The sequence below is a fragment of the Bubalus bubalis genome, chromosome 7 (genome assembly GCF_019923935.1).
Source record: "Bubalus bubalis isolate 160015118507 breed Murrah chromosome 7, NDDB_SH_1, whole genome shotgun sequence".
NCBI lineage: Eukaryota > Metazoa > Chordata > Mammalia > Artiodactyla > Bovidae > Bubalus > Bubalus bubalis.
In genome coordinates, this window is record NC_059163.1 from 56,527,148 (window position 1) to 56,547,610 (window position 20,463).

A 20,463-nucleotide genomic window follows, 5' to 3' on the forward strand; every position below is an offset into this window, starting at 1 on the left:
AATACTGTACTTTATCTCTGGTCACATCAACTCATATTCAGTGCAGGTCAGTTTTCCTATTTGCACTGCCTAAGAGGACAAAGACTACTCTAGAGTTAAGCCCTCACACGGAGATGTGTTCCTCCTAAGAACCCTCCTGAATACCAGCTTAGAAGATACCCATGTCACAGAGTAACTACCACCAGGAAACTTCCCAAACATTGAGCAGCTTCTTTCTTATCCTTAATACCAGATCCAAATACAACTTTCCACCCAGAGTATTAGAAGAGGACTGCTCATTAAAATAATTTCTGGAAACAACTCCTGGATTTACAAAACATATATGCCTTTGGTATACACTAAATCCATTGAACTATGCCATCATATAGCCTCTCAGAATTCTCTTAATTCTAGAGAAATTTCAGTGAGGTGTTAAATGAAATTAGCTGTCTCTGTAACTCAAACTGAATTTACAAATCTAGGCACCATTCCTAATATCCAAAATTATCGACATGCTTTTGTATTACTGTGAAGTCTTAATTTTAAGAGATGGAACTGGCTGTAACTTGTTTACCTACAAAATGACCATGAAAAAAATTAAGTACCATTTTCTCTATACCTGAAAATGAAGGTGAAAGAACAATTTTATAACTGACATGTTTAGGTAACTTAGGCACTTAGGGAAACAAAAACAAAAACAGCAGAGAGACTGATCTGAGTAATACCACTAACTGGCCTATTCTATTTACCTAGGAAGCAGATATTAACAGGGTACTTACTCCAGCTTTTGAACGTTTTTGTATTTAAAAAATGTACTCAAGAGTAAATGCTTACTAAATATTTACTGAATGTTGAATAATTACATATTAAAGAGAATCATGGAATTCAGGCCCTTAGTTTTATGGCTGACTCAGGATTTAGTGGCATTTAACCTTTCAACATGGCATGATAAACAGCTGGGGACTACTTGAGGAAAGAGTGCCACCTACTGCTCATCAGCATAACTGGTTACTTTCTCCCTTGAGGTTTTCACCACAGAATAAAAATCAGCTTCAATCTGGGTGAAAGCATTAAGCTAGCAGATCAAAAAGGGCTTTGGGTAGGGGGTGGAGAGGAGCTTCAGACCTATGTTAATTAAAACACATTTGTTAGCATTACATAAGGATCTTTACCACAATCCCTCAAAATTAGTTTCATTCATTCTGATCTCAAACTTTATTAAACAAATTTCTCTTTGGACTGACATTAAATAGTTAAAATTCATGAGGAATCAAGTATACAAAAGGAATACAGAATCTTTGTTAGAATAAAGTAGATTCTGTAGGAGGCCTACACCTGTCCAAGAAAGTTTAATATTTAAAAGTGCTAGAAGAGCAGCACTATACAACTTCCTAAACAATCAGATAGTCTAGATGTTAAATCAACTGTTTTTAAACACATAAAAATAAATTCAGCTATGCTGTATTTAAAATAAATTCAGCAGCTGTAACTTTTCCTAGTATACTCATTCTATATACTCTATTATAATAATTTCCTTTTTTGTTATACATTTTGCATTGTGTAAATGACATCCAAGACATACAATTTTACTTTTTTGGCCTCGCGGCATGTGAGATCTTAGTTCCTTGACCAGGGCTTGAACTCACACACTCTGCATTGGACTGGTGGAGTCTTAACCACTGGATCACCAAGGAAGTTCCTGTATTTCTTTAATTTTAACTTGACAGACATAAAGTTACACTGTACTTTCAGATGTCAAATGAGCTGTCTGTACATATTCATACTGCAAAATTCCTAACTACAAGTTCATGCAAACTAAACATCTAGCAATGCTCAAATTGTAGGATTTATTTTTTTATGAGTTTAGTGAAAGGAAAGTGAAAGTGTTAGTTGCTCAGTTGTGTCCCACTCTTTGCAACCTCATGGACTGTAACCCACCAGGCCCTTCTGTCCAGGCAAGAACACTGGAGTGGGTTGCCATTTCCTTCTCCAGGGAATCTTCCCGACCCAGGGACTGAACTTGGGTCTCCTGCACTGCAGGCAGATTCGTTACCATCTGAGCCACCAGGGAAGCTTATTTATAAGCCAAACTTTTCTTTAAAAAATATATCAGAAGTATAATCCCATTATATGATAAAAGCCTCAACTTCTGAAGCACAGAGAATTTTAAATTTTAATAGTATTAATGTTAAATTCTTTTCATTAAAACCCACCTAAGTTATTTCCTTTAGGAAAATCTTTTTGGTCAATAATAATTTTCAAAATAAAAAACAGGCATACTTAACAATCGTGGTTAAAAGAGAGCACAGAAAGGAAATCAATAAATGGAAAAACTGGTGAAATTTAAGTTCCACATCTTAGTAGTTAATATATTGTCCCAGGGTTAATTTCTTAGTTCTGATAAATGTTCTATAGTTATGGAATCTGTTAATACAAGGGGAAGCTGAGTAAAGGATATATAGAAACTCTACTATTTTTTACAACTTTTCTACAAATCTAAAATTATCTCAAGATAAAAAAATTGTAGAAAACAAAGAAACTTAGTAACTTAAAAAATAAATATGCCTTCAGCTGCCATAATTTCTTGATATAATTCGAATTTGTAAAAACATCATTAGAAATAATATATTGTTTACTTAACATTAAAGTTACTTTATTGCTCTAGAAAATTTAGTTTTTAAAACCATCAGATTATACACATAGTGACAATGAGTGCCCCCCAACAATCGACTGTGTATTATGAAGCTTCTCTACCTTTGTAGATAATATTACAAAATTACAAAAATAGCTGGTTACAGTTGAGCTATCAAGTAAGTATCACATTTCTATAGACCAAAAAGTAGAATAAAAAGAAAACTGATGTTACTGCTAAGTCACTGAGTATATTTGAGAAATCCAAATTACATGCACATAGAAGAAAACTGGTTACAAAAACCATTACATTACTCTGCATTAACATTTTGCAATGTTTTAAACATTTCCAATCATGCAATAATAAATAAAGGTCAGAATGAATTTTAAAAGGGAGTTGATGGAAGCTCAACAAATGTGTTTCATATGTTAAACAACTCAAATCACAGTTGCATAATACATTCAATTCCTCTAAATTTATCCATGCATTACAAGACTGAAATGCACACTATTTCCCCCACAACTCCTCTGGCCCCATTCCCAATCAATAACCAACACCTATAAACCTTTCTATTTAATCTTTTAAATGAAATTTGATAGGTAGGTATGTATGATCTTCATTATTATTTCAGAACAGATACAAAGTTCAGTCACAGCTCAATCTTCACTTACATTCCTTTCAAAGGGCACCTGAACTGGTGCAACTATCTATGAAAATTCAAGCCTAAGAAACTGAGAAAACTGGCAGTCAAGAATCTGATCTAAGTAATTGTATCCACAATCCTAAAAGGATTTACTATTTGAGAACTGTTACTCAACCTGTCTCTGAGAGGAAAACTGTATGACTACTGCTCGCTGATGTAAAATGCTTAGGTGACCACAAATGTTTACCCAGTTGGTTAACAACCTTTGAGTTGGGCCTGTAAGAAAAAAACCCCAAAGCCACAGAAGTAAATATGAAAATAAAATTTTGGAAGGTCATAGTATAAGATACATAAAGAAATCCAAAATAAATCTGTCCTGATGAAGCAGTACAAAATTTACATAAAAGCACTTTGAAATTAAATACAGAAGGAGGGAAGTGTTTTTGTTACAACCATCAACCAAAATTACTGAATGGCAAAAGAATACTGTCTCAAAGTATACTGAATTTACATGTTAATATTATCATAATGAACTCATGCCAGATGTAAATTCAGGTTACCAATTAGATGAAAACAAACTTTAGAGCTATTTTTACCAGACAAATAAATGTACTTCATGATAAAGGCACAGCAGCATCTAAAGAATTCCTGATACATTTATCACAAGATTCAAACTTCCTTAACTATTAACAACAATCACAATAGAGTTTCTCAGAAAGTGTTTGATAGGCTTGACTAAACATGCCAGGAAAATGATTACTTTTCTTTTGAGATGCATTTATGTAAATTATGTAAATTGCATTGAGGTCAGTTTTACACCTGGAATTATCCATCCCTAGCAGAAGAAGTACCAGCAGCTAACAATGCTTATTTACATTGTGTATAACTTAGCTGGATGTTACACTATGCAACTGTTGGTGCCAGTCTGCTTATAAAGGCAATACTCTGGAGACAAAGTCTTCTCACAAACAGTGGGCAAGCAGGTTTCATTATAAGATGTTCAACAACAATTCTCAGTTCATTAAACAAGGTCCTGCAACATAAAATATGTTTTCTTTCAGAAACTCAATGAAAAAGCAATGTGATTCAAGAGTAAATGCTGATAAAGGGCTTTGCACTAAAGAATCTGAATTAGTAATAACCAGGATGTACTGCAGGCAACATACAGAATTAAAATTCCCCAAATCAATACCTGTGTCCTTTTTTGGGGAAAATATTCATTTAACAAATGGCTCTCTAAGGGCTGAGATTAGGGATGATTTGTATTTCCTTTACAGTTGAGTCACATAATCTTCACATCTGACTTACGCAAATTCAACTAGGTTTAAAAAAAGAGAGCAAGAATGTGAAAGTTATCTAGTATGAGCAACCCCTCCTACCATTTCCTTAAAAGAACATACTGCCTCTTAGAGCCTTCCTCATCTGAAAAATGGGAATATGTACTTATTGGAGTCACAGTGAAGTTTCAATGAGGAAACTCAGAAGATGCTCAATAAATATTGCTGTCATTTAGCTGCTGAGTCGTGTAAGACTCCGTGACCCCATGGACTGTAGCCCACCATCATTCCTCTACATCTAAAAAGTACTGAGTTCCAAACTTCTTACCCTGAGGCTCAAGAAGTTTTACGATATGGTTCCAATATACCTTTAAAATCTCTGCCCTAACCACTCACCACTCAGAATTTCCCTTCTGGTCAAACAGGCCTACATATGTGCCCCTTAAACTGTGTTTATCTTACTGCCTCTGAACTTGTGCTCCTATTGTTTTCCTACCTAAAATGCTTTCCTTCTTCTCACTGTCTATTGAAAGTCTTTAATCCTTCCAGAACAAATTAAAGTATTTTGTGAAACTTTCCTGGGCTCTTCTCTCTTCTGGCTCAATGCTCTCTCCTCTCTTGTGGACTACAGTACTGATACAATAAACACGAAATTCATCACAGGTTGACATGTGAATACTACATCCTGCACTACTGTTTCCTTTCTTATTTGTGATGTGTTTCCTCAACTAGGACAGTACCAGGAGAGGGAGACTTTTGTCCTACACAGTTTTAAATTCCTTACACTTTAGCACTGTTTTAGATGTGGTCAAGAAAACTCCAGTCTTAATGTCTGAAAAGCAAGCACCTCCTCATCAATCCTAGAACTTAGATTCGCAAAAACATTGCTTGCTTCTAAATTCTAATATAAAAGTTAAATAACTCTTAAAAGTTATAAATGGTATATTTCACAATACTATTAATAAATAAAACAGATTTAAACTAATCACAAGCTTACCGACAATATGGATTTCTTCGAGAAGAGTATCGAAGAGTAAGGAATCTATAGTATATAAAAGGCTGAAACAAACTTCCTTGACCACTGAAATAAACAAATACAAGGGAAATAAATACACATTATCGATTCATATGTATGCTCAACATTTAAAGGCAACTTAACTGGACAATGTGTTTACATTCATCAAATCATCATAATAATATCTATCATATCTAAGTCCAAGTTATTCACGTAGGTATTGTTAAATTTTTTAAAGCTACTAAATAAATCAGAAAATGTTATATAAATGCTTCAACAACTTCCATTAATAATTGGTAATCAAGTTTTAAAACTTTTTATAAAATATTTAAAATGAGAAGTAGTTTATTTGGTATAAACAAATAAAAAAATTAATAAAACCATATAGGCTCACTAGTAAATGTGAGTATAGGCTAAACATAGCCTATATTATTTATTTTTCTTGGTTAAAATGACAATCATAATACCCCAAGAGTCATATACATGTTTCTGAAATTCTAAGTCTGGAATCCTTCCCTAGGAAAAACTATTTTAAGATGTTCACTAAAACAACCATAAATAAAACACAGCAAGAACCTAACGGTCTCCAGGCAAGAATACTGGAGTGGGTAGCCTTCTCCAGGGGATCTTCTCCACCCAGGGATTGAACCTGGGTCTCCTGCATTGCAGGTGGATTCTTTACCATCTGAACCACCAGGGAAGCCCAGTTGGGTAGCAGGGCTAAGTAAATTATATGTATATTTGATGGATTCAGTATGCAATTACTTAAAATCTTGACTACTGAAAACTACACAGGAACTCTGAACAAAGCAGGATATAAAGCTATACATATTATTACAACTATATTTTAAAAATCTTGGGTAGAATAAATGCATCAAGATCCTAAATGTGGTTTGATTTTTAGGTTAAATTTTTTAGCCTCCCCACTCACCCTTGGCAGACCCACAGAGCTTGTGGGATCTTAGTTCCCTGAGTAGGGATCCAGTCCCAGCACCCTGCAGTAGAAGCACAGAGTCTTAACCACTGGACTGCCAGGCGATTCTCCTTTTCAGCCTCCCTGCACCCCCAACTGTATTACTTTCATAATAAAAATTTACATGATTACAATTTATAACTAGATATATCTACTTTCTTCAATAAATCATGTGATAAAATTTTAACTCTGTATATTGAAAAATAGAGGCATTACAGAACACATTAAGTAGAAAAGACTATCCAATGAAACACAAATTTTCCATCATCCAAGTTAGTTCCTTAATCAGTTATAGCAGTCTCTAATATAGCCTTCCAGAAATTTACATCAAAAAGTATATATAATGGCTAACATGCAGCGCTCACTCTGTAATGCACTGAACTGTTAACTCTAGAAAGGAAGTGGTATTATCATTCCTATTTTAAAGAAGAAGAACCCTGTGGATGTACCTAGAGTCTGTCATACAGAGGGAATACGTCAGAAAGAGAAAAGTAAGTATCATACATGAGCGCATATATATGGAATCTAGAAAAGGTACTGATGAACATACTTGCAGGGCAGGAGCAGAGATGCAGATGTAGAGAAGGCAGAGAAGGGACATGTAAACACAGGGTGGGAAGAAGAGGGTAGAACAGATTGAGAGCAGCACTGACATATATGCATCACCATGTGCAAAATAGACAGCTAGTGGGAAGCTTCCATATAGCACAGGGAGCTCAGCTCAGTGCTCTGTGATGACCTAGAGGGGTGGGATAGGGGAGCGGGAGGAAGGGTCAAGAGGGAGAGGCTATATGGACACATATAGCTGATTCACAATGTTGTACAACAGAGACTAACACAACGTTATAAAACAACTATACTCCAAAAAAAAGGATGAAACAGAATGAAACATATATGCCTTGAAACACACACCTCAAATATAAATACCCTACACAGTTCTCAACTAATTTTAAATTTACTGTATCTTAGCAATCATCCCCTATCACAACCCACAAATTATCTTATTCTTTTTACAACCTGAAATATTCCATTTTATGCATGTACTAACAAGCTCTCTACTAATGAACAAACCCAAAATGATCATCCTTTTATCTGTCTTTGCACATGTGTGTATATTATATAAGATAAACTAACTCACAGACTACATGTCTAAGATAAACTCATAAACTGTTCACTTCTAAATACAGAGTTTTATGCATTATTGCTACAAATTTAACTTAATAATAAGGCCTTCTAATATTAGACTGTGCTTCTACCATGAAAGGTAGCATTTAAGGAATAATGACTTGAAATGTTTAATTTTATAATCTGTGTTATACTCAAGTGACATACTTGAACCATTAATAGCTTCTCTTATTAGGGAATTGAATAATACTTTATTACTTAGTTTTCCTTTTTAAAAATAACAACATGATTCTTCTATTTAAATATTTTGGTAAATTCTCATTTCCTTTACAATAATCTTAAAAATTAAGATCAATTTGTACATTTTAAGTGTTTAAATAAAAGACTAAATACCACAACTGACTTAATATACTAACATAGTAAAACTTGGTATGCCAACAAAAAATTCACTACAGTTCCAATAATGAGGTTTTTTGTTTAAGTGTGCTTGGCATCTCAGCATTTCACTGTAATTCTCTTCAGCTTACTTAAAAGGAGAACAAACTATTCTGCTTATTAACCTGAATAGACACCAATTATCTCCACATACAGAGTTAGTTTTGGTAGCTACATTTTAACTTTCACTCAGATACATAAAGCAAATCACAGAATCTGGGGATACCCAAGACCAGGCGACCCAAGAAACAGAAAAATGAGCAAGAAAGTAAGAGGGTAAAAGGTTCCTTTCACCAATATGATGAGGATCACAAAAAAAGATGAACTAGCTTCTAGGGTGAAAATTCCAGAGCTGAATTCCAGAAGACAAAATTCCAGAGACAAATACAGCTGCATCAAATTCTACACTTAATATTCACGGAACGTTACAATTGGAAGGATTTTTGGAAGTTACTAATTTCAACTACTATTAGTTTTTTAAATGTAGAAAAATAAGGCCCAGAAGGCCTAGTTAACTGTCAAATCAACCAGAATCCAGCTCCCTGACACCCAGTAAGAAGTTTTTCCATTGTACCATTCTGCTGCTAAGTCGCTTCAGTCGTGTCCGACTCCGTGCAACCCAGAGACGACAGCCCACCAGGCTCCCCCGTCCCTGGGATTCTCCAGGCAGGAACACTGGAGTGGGTTGCCATTTCCTTCTCCATGTACCATTCTAGGACCCTATTTAAATTATATTATCTAGTTTGGAACCCCACAGCTTAACAACATGTGGTGATCCTGGAATTTTCAGAGGAAAGTATTATTTACAACAATGGTACAGATGTATTTATGAGGAAATCTAAAAAACTCTCTTACCAGCTTAAAGAAACACTGCTAAGGAAAGGAGTAACTGTTGGTATATAAAAACATCACTAGTTAATCAAGGCAATGAACATTAAAATGAAATATTTCATAGACAAAAATGTTACAAACTAATGAGATTATGGAAAATAGGTAACACAGATCTATTAGAGGGCAATTTGGTACATGGTCTATTAAATATAAAATATACCCAGCTTAGACTCAGTAAAAGTATATATGGATTCACACAAAAGTAGAAGCAGACAGGTAAAAAAAAATGGTTACTGCAGCAACATTTGGAAAAGTAAAAGTCTGAAAACAAATGGCCATTAACAGGGCAATGGGTAATAAAATGCAGCATAATAATATGATGGAACACTATACAGCCATTAAACAAGACAAACCAGAACTGTGAATGTCAATATAAACAGGTCACAAAAACATACTGTATGAGTAAAAAAAGCAAGATGCACACCACTGATGCTTGTGATGTATAATAAAAACTAAACAAAGCCCCACACCCATAAAATAAGATACATTTCCTACCTATCTGTGTAAGCACTTTAAAATAACTACATATATGTACTCATATCAAATTCCTTAGCTCTGGGAAGGAGAGGACAGAATTGCAACTAGCCTTCACAGTTAAATGATATTTTAGTTTTTTATCTGTAATGTCCTATTACCTGAGAAACTGAAAATTGAGAAAGCAATAATCTGGGAAGAAATGTAGTTTTATTTAGCTATTTTCCTTTACATATTTTTACATTTTTTAAAATTTATTTTTTAATTGGAGTATAACTGCTTAACAATGCTGTGTTAAGTTTCTGCTGTACAACAACATGAATCAGCCTTGCCCTCTCGAGAGAAACGTAGTTTTATAACTTAAATGCAAGAATACAGATACTGAGGTCAATACTATCTTAATGTTCTATTTTCAAAAGGAAGGTTTTCTTTACTTACGCATTCTTCTCATAACTAACATTCAAAATAAGGAGGTGGCAGTAGGCAGCTATCAATGCCGACCTTAACTTTTCAGATTTTTCTCCAGTATGGGAAAAATAATCTCAGTAATGTTACAATGGACTACATTAGCCTTTCTAAGACTCTTTCAAAAGTAGTTATTTGGAAGATAATTTTAAAATGTTAAATAACTCATAAGGAACAATAAAGAAGACCGATTCCTAGGTTTACTCCAGTCGACCACAGCAGCAGCACTATCGTAGCAGCGCTCCACCGTCACATGAGAAGGCGACTGCCAAGATCCATCGAGCTCTACATGTCAGGGTTTACTTCAACAGATTTAAGCCGCATGAAGTTTGAGTTGATACATTTATTATATTCACTTAGACATCAGCCTCCTAAAATAAATGTATTTTTATTCTTACCTGAAAAGCATAAAAACTGTAGCAGGCATCAAGAATATTTCATTACAAGCAATGAACTTCAGAATATTCTGTTGATTAGCGCTTAATTTATCCAAGAGAGATCTCAGCAGAGGTAAACTATTTGAACCCTTTGCCTTAAAACATAAGAAAACAAATATTAGAAGTCATGAAAGCATTTTTGATCACTCAATTATTTTCTTTCCTTAGATAAATGGTATATCTAACATGCAATACAATCAAAAGACAATTATTTGAAAATGATGGTATAAAAATTTACAAACCATTCAGTTAGGGACAAAAGTTAACATATTTTCCCGCTTCACTGTATTTTCTATATTTGAAGAATTAAATAGAGAACTTTAATAAAAGCCCTTTTCATTCACTGATGCTTTGTTTTCCTTAAGAAAGATTCGATTATTCCACTAAAAGTGGTGCTGATTTCTCTCAACCATAACAAAATCTGGCTATGCAGAAACATAAAGTATCTGAGATTCCTTAGTTAATTAAAGATAGAAATCACAAAGTTCAGTTACTGCTGTAACCCAAGAACTATGGAGATAAAGAAAAAGGCCAACACAAGGCAAATTTTTGGATATTTTAATTTAAACTTCAGTGCATATGCAGTCAATCTTCCTGGCACATGGAGGTTATTAGGCTAATGTTCCAACTCAGGAATAAGAAAATGTTTTAGAAAAGCATTAGTTTTGAACATTAGTGTAAAGAAATTCAGTACACTCTACTCATCTAGTATGTTAAAATCACTGACAGAACAAGAGACTTCTGACAACTTATCAAATATATTTCAAACTTCAGACACTCCTCCAGGAATTGGACAGTGATTTTAATTACAATCCATTTTGAAAAAATGTACTATTTTATTGAAACAATAAAAAATTCCAAAATTTTCAAATCACTAATTTAGAGCAAGTCTGTAAGGAACATAGGAACTTTCTGAGACACATGCCCAAATGTCTTAGAACTCAAATTTGTGTCAACTACCTGTAAATCCGGGAGTCAAAAGACAAGGCCAACATTGTTTTACTTACATCAAGAATCTTTTTTGTGTATGTGGCAGCATGAAGCAAAGAAAATAACAAGACTGGGAAAATGCTCACTGAAGAAAATAATTAAGGAAAACATTACAAATTCATCAAGTACTTTGCACAACAGGGTATGTATTATGTTCAAGTATACATATCTGAAATAGCATCTGCTAAAATGAGTTCACTGATGGCTTCTGTTTTACTGATACTTTATAAAATGAAGTTTTTTTAAAATATGTAAACAAAGTCCTTTTTTTTAACCCACAGTTCTTTTTATAAATAGTGAAAAAGTTTTTTCACCTATTTCTAGTATATAACATATTGTGAACATTTGCTAAATTAAAATCTAGGCCACCTCAAAGTGATAAGTAATACGGCTTTTAATCACACAATGGTCATTCTGGATGGAATCCCTTAGCCATCAAATACCAACACAGTCTTTGTACTGCTTTCATCAACTTAGGAAAGAGTATAGGGTAATGGTTTAAGAAGTAGTTCCCAAATTTTCCTCAACTATAGATATTTAATTCCTTTTTCCTACAAGGACTTCATTATTTTCAGATACTGTTCCAATCAAGCTTTTATAGTCAAGCTTTCATGGTTAAGGTATTCTCAATCTGTACAAATAAAAAAGACATTGTATACCTGGTTTGTATATATACTCAAATGAGAGTTTCATCAGTTTTAATTATAGACATGAACAAAGAATCCTTATTTTAAGTTTCATCATTTGGCTTTTTGTGATAGATAATATATACAATTTTCTTTTAGCTTTTTTAAAAAAAATGGAAATTGCTCAAAATACTCTATTTATCCCAACTTCTGCTAGGTTGATAACAAAAAACCCCCGCTTGTCCAAGTTATTTCCATGAAATGATAATAGACTGTTAATCATAAATGGCAAAAACACTTGTCCTCAAAACAGTAGCAATTTATAAAAAATAATCCATGATATTTTTCTACACCAAATGGAAGCTTGGTGTGAGGGAAATGATGCCCACTATGACACAATCTGAGTATCAAATTCATTATAACCACAACTCATCATTTAGGACCCAAAGGTTCCAAAGTTCCCACTGGCAAGTAAAACACTGACCCACAGCCAAGTGTTGTAAGAATTCTAACTCTCTAACATAAAAGTTCTCCGATTAATATCCTGACCAAACCTTCCCTGTCACTTCTAAGAATTAAATAAAATGCCAATTTATGAGAAGAGATCACACATACATAAAAATAGCTTTACACTTTTAACAGAACCCTGAATTCAGAGTCAAGGTATCTGGGTCTCATTCTTGGCTCTGACACTAACTTCAGTTCCCTAGGCCAAGTTCCATTTTCTGCTGTACAAATTTGCAGTGATCCAAGCTGCTGCTGCTGCTGCTGCTAAGTCGCTTCAGTCGTGTCCGACTCTGTGCGACCCCAGAGATGGCAGCCCACCAGGCTCCCCCGTGCCTGGGATTCTCCAGGCAAGAACACTGGAGTGGGTTGTCATTTCCTTCTCCGTGATCAAAGCTAGGGGTTTCTAATAAGTCCTATCTCTAACATTCTATAGTTCAGAAATCCTTGATAAGATACTCATAATTTTAGCATTCATTGTTAAACTATTTAGAAAATTCAAGGGACAAAGAGTGCATAACAGAAATAGGACAATATATCATCACCTTTGTAAGAGCAAAGATCAGAACATGACTTTGGGCTCACTTTTACTAATGTAATACCTAACTACTTTAGGAATCAGATTAGTATTTCTTGCCAATTAATAGCTTATGTTATTCCCACTACATACTCCCCTCCCAGTAAGAATTAAAGAACATTAAATCCTTAATCTTCAACATTCCCTAGAGAGGGCACAGCAAATAACTGGACAGAAAAGGCAAAGAGGATGTCTTCACTGTTGTGAGTCATTTTTTCTAGAAAACACAGTTTCTACCATTTCTATTTTTCTCTTCAAGGAAATTTTAAGCTACTAAGGGCAGAAACAAGAATCTCTATATAATTTCCCATTATATCTCAGAAAAGCAAGAATTTTAATATTGCTGATTGTAAAGAACCTCAATGAATGTGGCTGATAAAAAGAGGTCAATCCAATATGTCAACAAACGTGCTTATCGCTTACAGCTGCAGGACAAGGATTATCTAGCAAGTTTTACCTACACTACTATTTACTTGCCAATGTGCTATCAGGCCGGTTATTTTAAACTCCTTGAGCCTCAATAATACAATGCTCAAAATAATTTTCTTTAGAATGTTGCAAGGATTAAATACGTCAAGTTTATATACACTGGCAAAATAGGTGCTCAAAAAATTTTTCCTTCCATTCTCTTTTCCTTAAGACTTGTGTTAGAGACATATTTTATTGTGCTTTCCATTATGTACAGTTGTATCATAAATATTCAAGAACACTTAAGAGCAGCACTTCTTAAAGTACAGAATATTTTCCTGAGGGATGATTCAAGGGGAGCTGGGTAGATGGGTGGACAACTGATTCAAATGATTGAGTTTAGGAAAGACTGGTAACTCGTAGTCTCACAATGCACATTACCGTATCAAAGGTCTCACAGTAAAGAATCTGTTTAGCAATGTTAAACCTATTGCTTCCCAAACATCAAACTGCAGAATGTCTTCCCCTCCATTTAAAAAATACCTATTATCCCACAACATATTTCTGAAATGTGTAAACATACAAATTCCAAAAATCCATGAGTCTGTCCTTATTTTCTACTTTGTGCTGTGCTGTGCTTAGTGGCTCAGTTGTGTCTGACTCTTTTCGACCCCATGGACTACAGCCTGTTAGGCTCCTCTGTCCATGGGGATTCTCCAGGCAAGAATACTGGAGTGGGTTGCTATGTCATCCTCCAGGGGATCTCCCCAACCCAGGGATCAAACTCAGGTCCCCTGCATTGCAGGCTAATTCTTTACCATCTGAGCCACCAGGGAAGCCCAAGAATACTGGAGTGGGTAGCCTGTCCCTTCTCCAGAGGATCTTTCCAACCCAGGAATTGCACCAGCGTCTCCTGCATCGCTGGCTTCCCTGGTAGCTCAGACGGTAAAGCGTCTGCCTACAATGCGGGAGGCTCAGATTCGATCCCTGGGTTGGGAAGATCTCCTGGAGAAGGAAATGGCAACCCACTCCAGTACTCTTGCCTGGAAAGTCCCGTGGACTGAGGAGCCATCAGTCCACGGGGTCACAAAGAGTCGGACACAACTGAGCGACTTCACTTCTTCACTTCACTCCTGCATTGCAGGCTATTCAAAGCAAATACTAATTTCTTTTTACTTTATTAATTACCTCATTCTCAGCTTAAATATAAGTTATTTCTTGATTAATTTCCTTTTGTTTCTAGCTTACTTACAGTTAAAAGATAGAGCTAAGAATTTCTCTTTTCTTAAAGCAAGACATCTGGGTATCTTCCCAAAGAAGGTGTGAATTAAATGAAATAAACTTACATATTAAAATATAAGTCCTCCATGGGCTTGTGCTTTGAATCTGAAATTTGCAATATCCATTGCTAACAGAGAAGTTTATAAGATCAAATATTAAAGTTCAAAATTCCCAATCACCTCTTCAAAATTTGGACTTCACATTTTAAGAGTCAGACACACTCTTACACTTAACGTATCTTCTTTCAAAAGAAGTACCAACAAACCAACCAACCCAGGCTTCACGGAACACCCTCATTGCTGAATCCTTCCAGTAGCAAAAAAATAATCAAAAGTGATGTCCCTACATTCAGCAGGCAATTTCACTGTCAAAACGGTAAAAAAGGATACTTGTAACAGGGTAGGAATTGACAAAGATGAGTGAATACAACAGGTAGTGGCAGCTGTCCTCTAACAAAGCCTGGGCCAGGAACGCTCTGCTTAACTGGAAGTGTGGTAGTCTTTGGTGCAGCCTCAGAGCACTAGTGAGAGCATTTGCCAGCAGAGCACGTTGGTAAAAGCTTGCCGCTTCATGCAACCTGCAAATTACAGTGGAGAGATCATCAGGAGACATAAACAGCTACCATACCTCTTCCTCCTTTGTGAATTGCATCATAATTGCACAACACCTAATACCTAAATCTATTACTTCAGAATAGAAAAAAAAAATTATGTGACTTTACTGAAGCTTTTTAGAAGCATCATTTTATATATATACCCAACTGAACATTTATTTCTATTGAAGTATAACTGATGTACAATATCCAACTGAATTTTCTAAAGCAGCCATTCTTCCTCTTAAACACTCAAAAAGGCGAAAAAACATGAACTCATCCCCACATTCATTTTCTCTCAGATTTTCAATGTGATGTTACTTTTCACAAAGCACATAATATACAATATACCTCCAGTTGGTACTATTACTAGAATATTAGTACCTTTAAGGATGAGACATGTGTTTTATTGTTTATCAAACCCCTGGCTGTTTAACAAAGTGTGACATCTAAAAAGGTACTCCAGAAAAAAATGACTGAACAAGTGAATACCAACAGCAGAAACTTGTATAATACATACCCAAGAAGAGGCAGAACAAACAAAGCAGAGCAGTAAACTGTGAATAAGCGAGAAAGCCACATTGCTGTGTCCAGTTTATTGGCCATCATGAATTGCTGAATTTAAAAAGAAAAATACTGTAGTTAAATTAAGCTTGCAGATTATGTTTTAAAGGATGACTATTTTGCAATTTTATTCCTATTCAAAATGTCTCACGGCTCCTGTAGCAACTGGTTTTTTAGGTGTAACTCTTAGGGCAATTGTTTCTTCATCAGTGAGTTTCTTCTTCTCCTGAAAGCTCCCTGACAAGTCTTTCACAGATTTCTGTGGCCCTAAACATCCACATATCACTTTCTTCTCCACTTTTTCCTCATTCTATCTTTTCTTTTGCTGCATTTTGCTAAAAGATATGTCCATCACACTAATTCAACAACTTAAAATTGATTTTCTCAAAATGTATTTCATATTCAAATTCTAAAGTGGCTTTTACATTTTTTTGAAAGACTCTACATAAACAATTTTTACATCAAGACCCAAGATAAACATGTGAGTATTTAAAATAAATTTCACAAAAACAATACTTTTACTATGTGTGATGGATTCTGCTATTCTGTATTTTATTTAATGTTTTAGAAACAATGATTACATAAAAAGGATTTCAAACCTAACAGGTTTTAACCTGGAGTCTCAAACACTGCTGGAAGCAATCTAACTTTAATTCTCTTTCGAAAGTAGAGAAAAGTTTAAAAAACTCTGGGGAAAAAAACGCAAGCCTATTTTAAAATTCAAGGATGTTTTTAATTTTACTGCAGGCTTTCTAACAGTATGCAGGTAATTTCAGATACATGCTTCTGGGTTTATTCTATCCAAACCTACTACATGTTACTCTTGTAAATTTAAATGTTCACCAGTAAGTCAAGAGGAAGGATGAATCCAGCTTACAGTGCTCAGTTTCTCTACAAATATTCAGACTGTACACGACTGTCTGAAATTTAATTTTAGAACATTTCTTTAAAATCTATTTGTTTAGGGTATTCATTTTGTGATAAATCATTGATTTTGCATTTTACCTCGTACACTTTTACGCATGTGCATTTTTTAATTACACAGTTTAAAAAAGATCTAAGAAAATGTATTGGTTTACATTTTAAGACTGAACTGACTGACCATGACAAATAATTCAGGCAAAAAATATCAAAGGATCTTTGGGTGAAAAAAAATATTGAGGTGAAAAATTATTCACATAATCTTAAAGTATCATGACACAGAATACTTTTTATTCACAAAGAGAGTAAGTTATCTTTACCATAGAGAATCTGGTGGACACCACCAAAGCCAAATGACCAAACTCCAGTGATGGGATATATCAACATAAGATGCTTCCTGATATATATAAAATGCCCTGAGAAGAACGAAATCTCTCTTATTTAATATTCCTACCAAGCATTTAACCTGAATCTAGTCGGGGGAGGGTGGGGGGGGGCGGGACAAAAAATTAGACAATTTCAATTTAAGGAGCATTCTGCAAAACAACAGGTGTGGACTCTGGTAAGACAAAAATGGGAAGAGAAGACCAAAGGAATTATTTCAGACTGAAAGGGACCAAAGGCCAGTAAACACACTGCAAGTTTTTTTTTATTGAGTTTGGACAAGAAGGAAGCAATTTAAAGGACAATTAAGGAAATTTAAATATGAATTGTATATTAGGTAGTAACAAGTAGCAACGTTACATTTGCAAAATGAACTACAAAAATTTTTAGGTAACTGCATTGTGGTCTGTACAAAAATGTACTACATTATGGGTTAATTATAATGACGCATGTAACTCTGAAATGGTTCAGCAAAATAAAAAAGGTGTGCACTGAGAGAGATGCTGCACATTTTTTTAAAAAGTGATTGGCTCAATTCACATGCTTAGTGTTTAAGTACAATTATGCTTCTGGTACAAAAAAAAAGACAATAAGCAGCAGATACGCATCCTAAAAATAAAAGTTTACATAAGCTTAATATTTCTCTTCGTAAAATGACGAAGGAGGAAAAGAGAAAAAAACCGCTCTCCTTCTTTTGCTTAAAAAGCGGCAGACCTGTTCTCTGCCAGCCCGCGTGTGCGGAATGAGGCGTGCGTCACAGCACAATCTCAGGTCGCATCTTCAACCGTGGGACCTAGGACAGAGACCGAAGGGTGGGAAAAGACGAGAAGGCCCTCTGTCCTCGGCATTCAGGTGGGCATACAAGTGAGGGCCACTGCTGGAGGCCCGCCTGTTGTCGCTGCCGAATCAGAAACTTTAGCTCCGTCTAAGTCTAAGCTTACGATCGGCTCTCTCCCCACCCCCACCCCCATCACTAATCCCAGTCCCGAAAGCAAAGAGCCGGTGGAACGCCTGGGACCCGACTTTCAACACTCCCAGCTCCTTCCTAACTTGCAAATCAAGCCAAACGATCCTGTCCGCTTACTTACCACTGCGCCCGCCCCTTGGGGGCCGTTGGGGGCCGTATCCGCCATGGGGGCGCTCACACTAGCGTCTGAGACGCTGCAATCGGGAAGGGAAAAAAGAAGGAAGGTCAGCGCCGGGGCCGCAACTCCGGGAACCGGCTTCCCTGTTCTCTGCGAGAGCTTCCGAACCTTCACAGAACAAAAGGTCTCGCCGCTTCAGTGTAGCGGACTGTCCCAAGGGCACCCGCAACGGACGGAAAATACCCGCCTGGCACGGCCAAGAGCAAAGATGGGTTTCCAGAAAGACCGAGACGAAGGCGGAGCTTCGGAACAAGACCGACCTAACGCCACCGGCTCCAGGTTATTGCCGAACCCGGAAGTGCTCGCTTCGCTTCCGTGGGGAAGAGGCGGTGACGCAGAGGGGAAAGCGGAGCGGTGCCCTGAGGCATGACGGGAAGTGTCGTTTTTCTTGCTTTGGATTCCCGTTTCGTACACGCCCATTGCTCTGTAAGCTAAGAAGCCCGGCAGCCGAAGCAGCTTTTGCCTCATCGTCCTCTCAGAGCTGGTCCACTCTACCTGTGGCCAAACCACAAAGGCTCTCTACTCCCTGATACAGAAGCCTCGGAAATGTTTTCTTTGCCATTTTCTTTCAGAAGCCCACGAAGCTCTTTGATGCTACCTCTAAAATTAGTTATTTCAACAAGCACTAAATGAGAGCTGCTATGCGACAAGCTCCGTACTTGGCAAGGAATATTTCAAGATGGTTATGACACAGACTGCGGGAGAGAGAGGAGAAACCGCAGTCACAGCCCAGTGCTTCTGTAATGCGTGCAGAGGCGGAGTTAATCACAGGCGGCACACAGCAGGAGGCCTGAATCAGAGGGGTCCCGGAAGCGTTCCTAGAAAACCTAATTCTGGCGCAAAGTTTTGAAGTACAAGGAGAAGTTGGCTAAATGGGGAAGGGGAATGCAGACAGCAACAGAAAGTGCATGAAGCAACTGGACAGTTGAGTATAACCACAAAGATCACCCTGGAAACAGGATAAGGGGATGATCAGAGGGGCAAATCCATAAGCCCACCAGGGGCAGGCTTCCCTGGTGGTCCAGTGGTTAAGAGTCCTTCTTGCAATGCAGGGGACACAGGTTTGATCCCTGACCTGAGAAGATCCCAGGAGCAAGTGGGCAACTAAGCTTGTGCACTACAACCACTGAGCCGGAATGCAGAACTACTGAAGGCCTCCTGCCCTAAAACCTGTGCTCCTCAACAAGAGAAGCACGTGAATTGTGGCTACAGAGTAGGCCCCCTCACCACAACTAGAGAAAGCCAATACCACCAGGAGCAATGAAGACTCAGCACAGCCAAAAATAAATAAATAAAAAGTTTAAAACACCAGGGACTTGCGGACTTCCCTGGTGGTCCAGTGGCCAAGACTCTGAGCTCCAAGTGCAGGAGGCCCAAGTTCAATCCCTGGTAGGAGAGCTAGATCCCACAGGTTCACAGTTAATAGTTCTCATGCCACAAATAAAGATCCTGCATGCCTCAAATAAAACCCAGCACAGCCAAATACATAAACACCAAAAAAAAAAAATAAATAAATAAATCCAGGGGCTTTATAGGGAGGCCATTGCATATACAAGGGGAAAAGTGATGGGATTCTGAACCAAAGCAGTGTTGTGGGGGAAGAGAAGAGGAAAGATGACTTGGAGAGGCCATTCAAGATTGGTGGCTGACTAGGTTTGAGTAGGCTGGAGAGGGAAGGTCATCTTCCAAGACCTAGAGAAGAGCTGTAGAGAAGGAAGACTTAGAAGATCTGGAGACTGAGAATAAAAACCTGAGGCTTTTGGAAGTAGGAAGCTGACTAGAGATATATAGGCAGCTGGTACCACACTTGAAAAGCATGACTCTTTTTTTCCTGGCTTGTGGAATCTTAGTTCCCTCCCTTGCCAGGCCTGCTGCTCAGCCGTGTCCAACTCTTTGCCACCCCTTGGAGTGTGGCCTGCCAGGCTCCTCTGTCCATGGGATTCTCCAGGCAAGAATACTGGAGTAGTTTGCCATTTCCTACTGTAGGGGATCTTCCCAACCCAAAGATCAAACCTAAGTCTCTCGTGTCTCCTGCATTGGCAGGTAGATTCTTTACCACTATAGCCAACTGGGAAGCCCTTAGTTCCCTGACCAGGGATCAAATCCATGTCGGTGGTAGTGAAAG

General features: G+C 36.9%; 1 protein-coding gene across 2 annotated transcripts; it reads right to left on the reverse strand.

The window, feature by feature from the left end:
- Positions 1 to 2,605: 2,605 nt before the first annotated feature.
- TMEM33 (transmembrane protein 33) lies at positions 2,606 to 18,609 on the reverse strand. Of its 2 annotated transcripts, none has more exons than XM_006073840.3 (7): positions 18,282 to 18,608; positions 15,845 to 15,939; positions 15,122 to 15,309; positions 11,354 to 11,421; positions 10,308 to 10,441; positions 5,529 to 5,612; positions 2,606 to 4,287 (listed from the first exon to the last, which is right to left on the reverse strand). In XM_006073840.3, the coding sequence occupies exons 1-7, from the start codon at positions 18,324 to 18,326 to the stop codon at positions 4,158 to 4,160; spliced, it is 744 nt and encodes a 247-aa protein (XP_006073902.1). In that variant the 5' UTR covers positions 18,327 to 18,608; the 3' UTR covers positions 2,606 to 4,157. The 2 variants fall into 2 exon arrangements, with proteins under 2 accessions (XP_006073902.1, XP_025145901.1); XM_025290116.2 differs by having other exon boundaries at positions 4,226 to 4,572; positions 18,282 to 18,609.
- Positions 18,610 to 20,463: the final 1,854 nt, after the last annotated feature.

Bases quoted from the DNA above. Each gene is read 5' to 3' on its own strand.
- TMEM33 (XM_006073840.3), bottom strand. From the start codon at position 18,326: ATGGCGGATACGGCCCCCAACGGCCCCCAAGGGGCGGGCGCAGTG. The intron at 15,940-18,281 runs GTAAGTAAGCGG...TTTTAAATTCAG, and splicing joins CCCAAGGGGCGGGCGCAGTG to CAATTCATGATGGCCAATAA. The intron at 5,613-10,307 runs GTAAGAATAAAA...TGTTTATTTCAG, and splicing joins ACAGTTTTTATGCTTTTCAG to TGGTCAAGGAAGTTTGTTTC.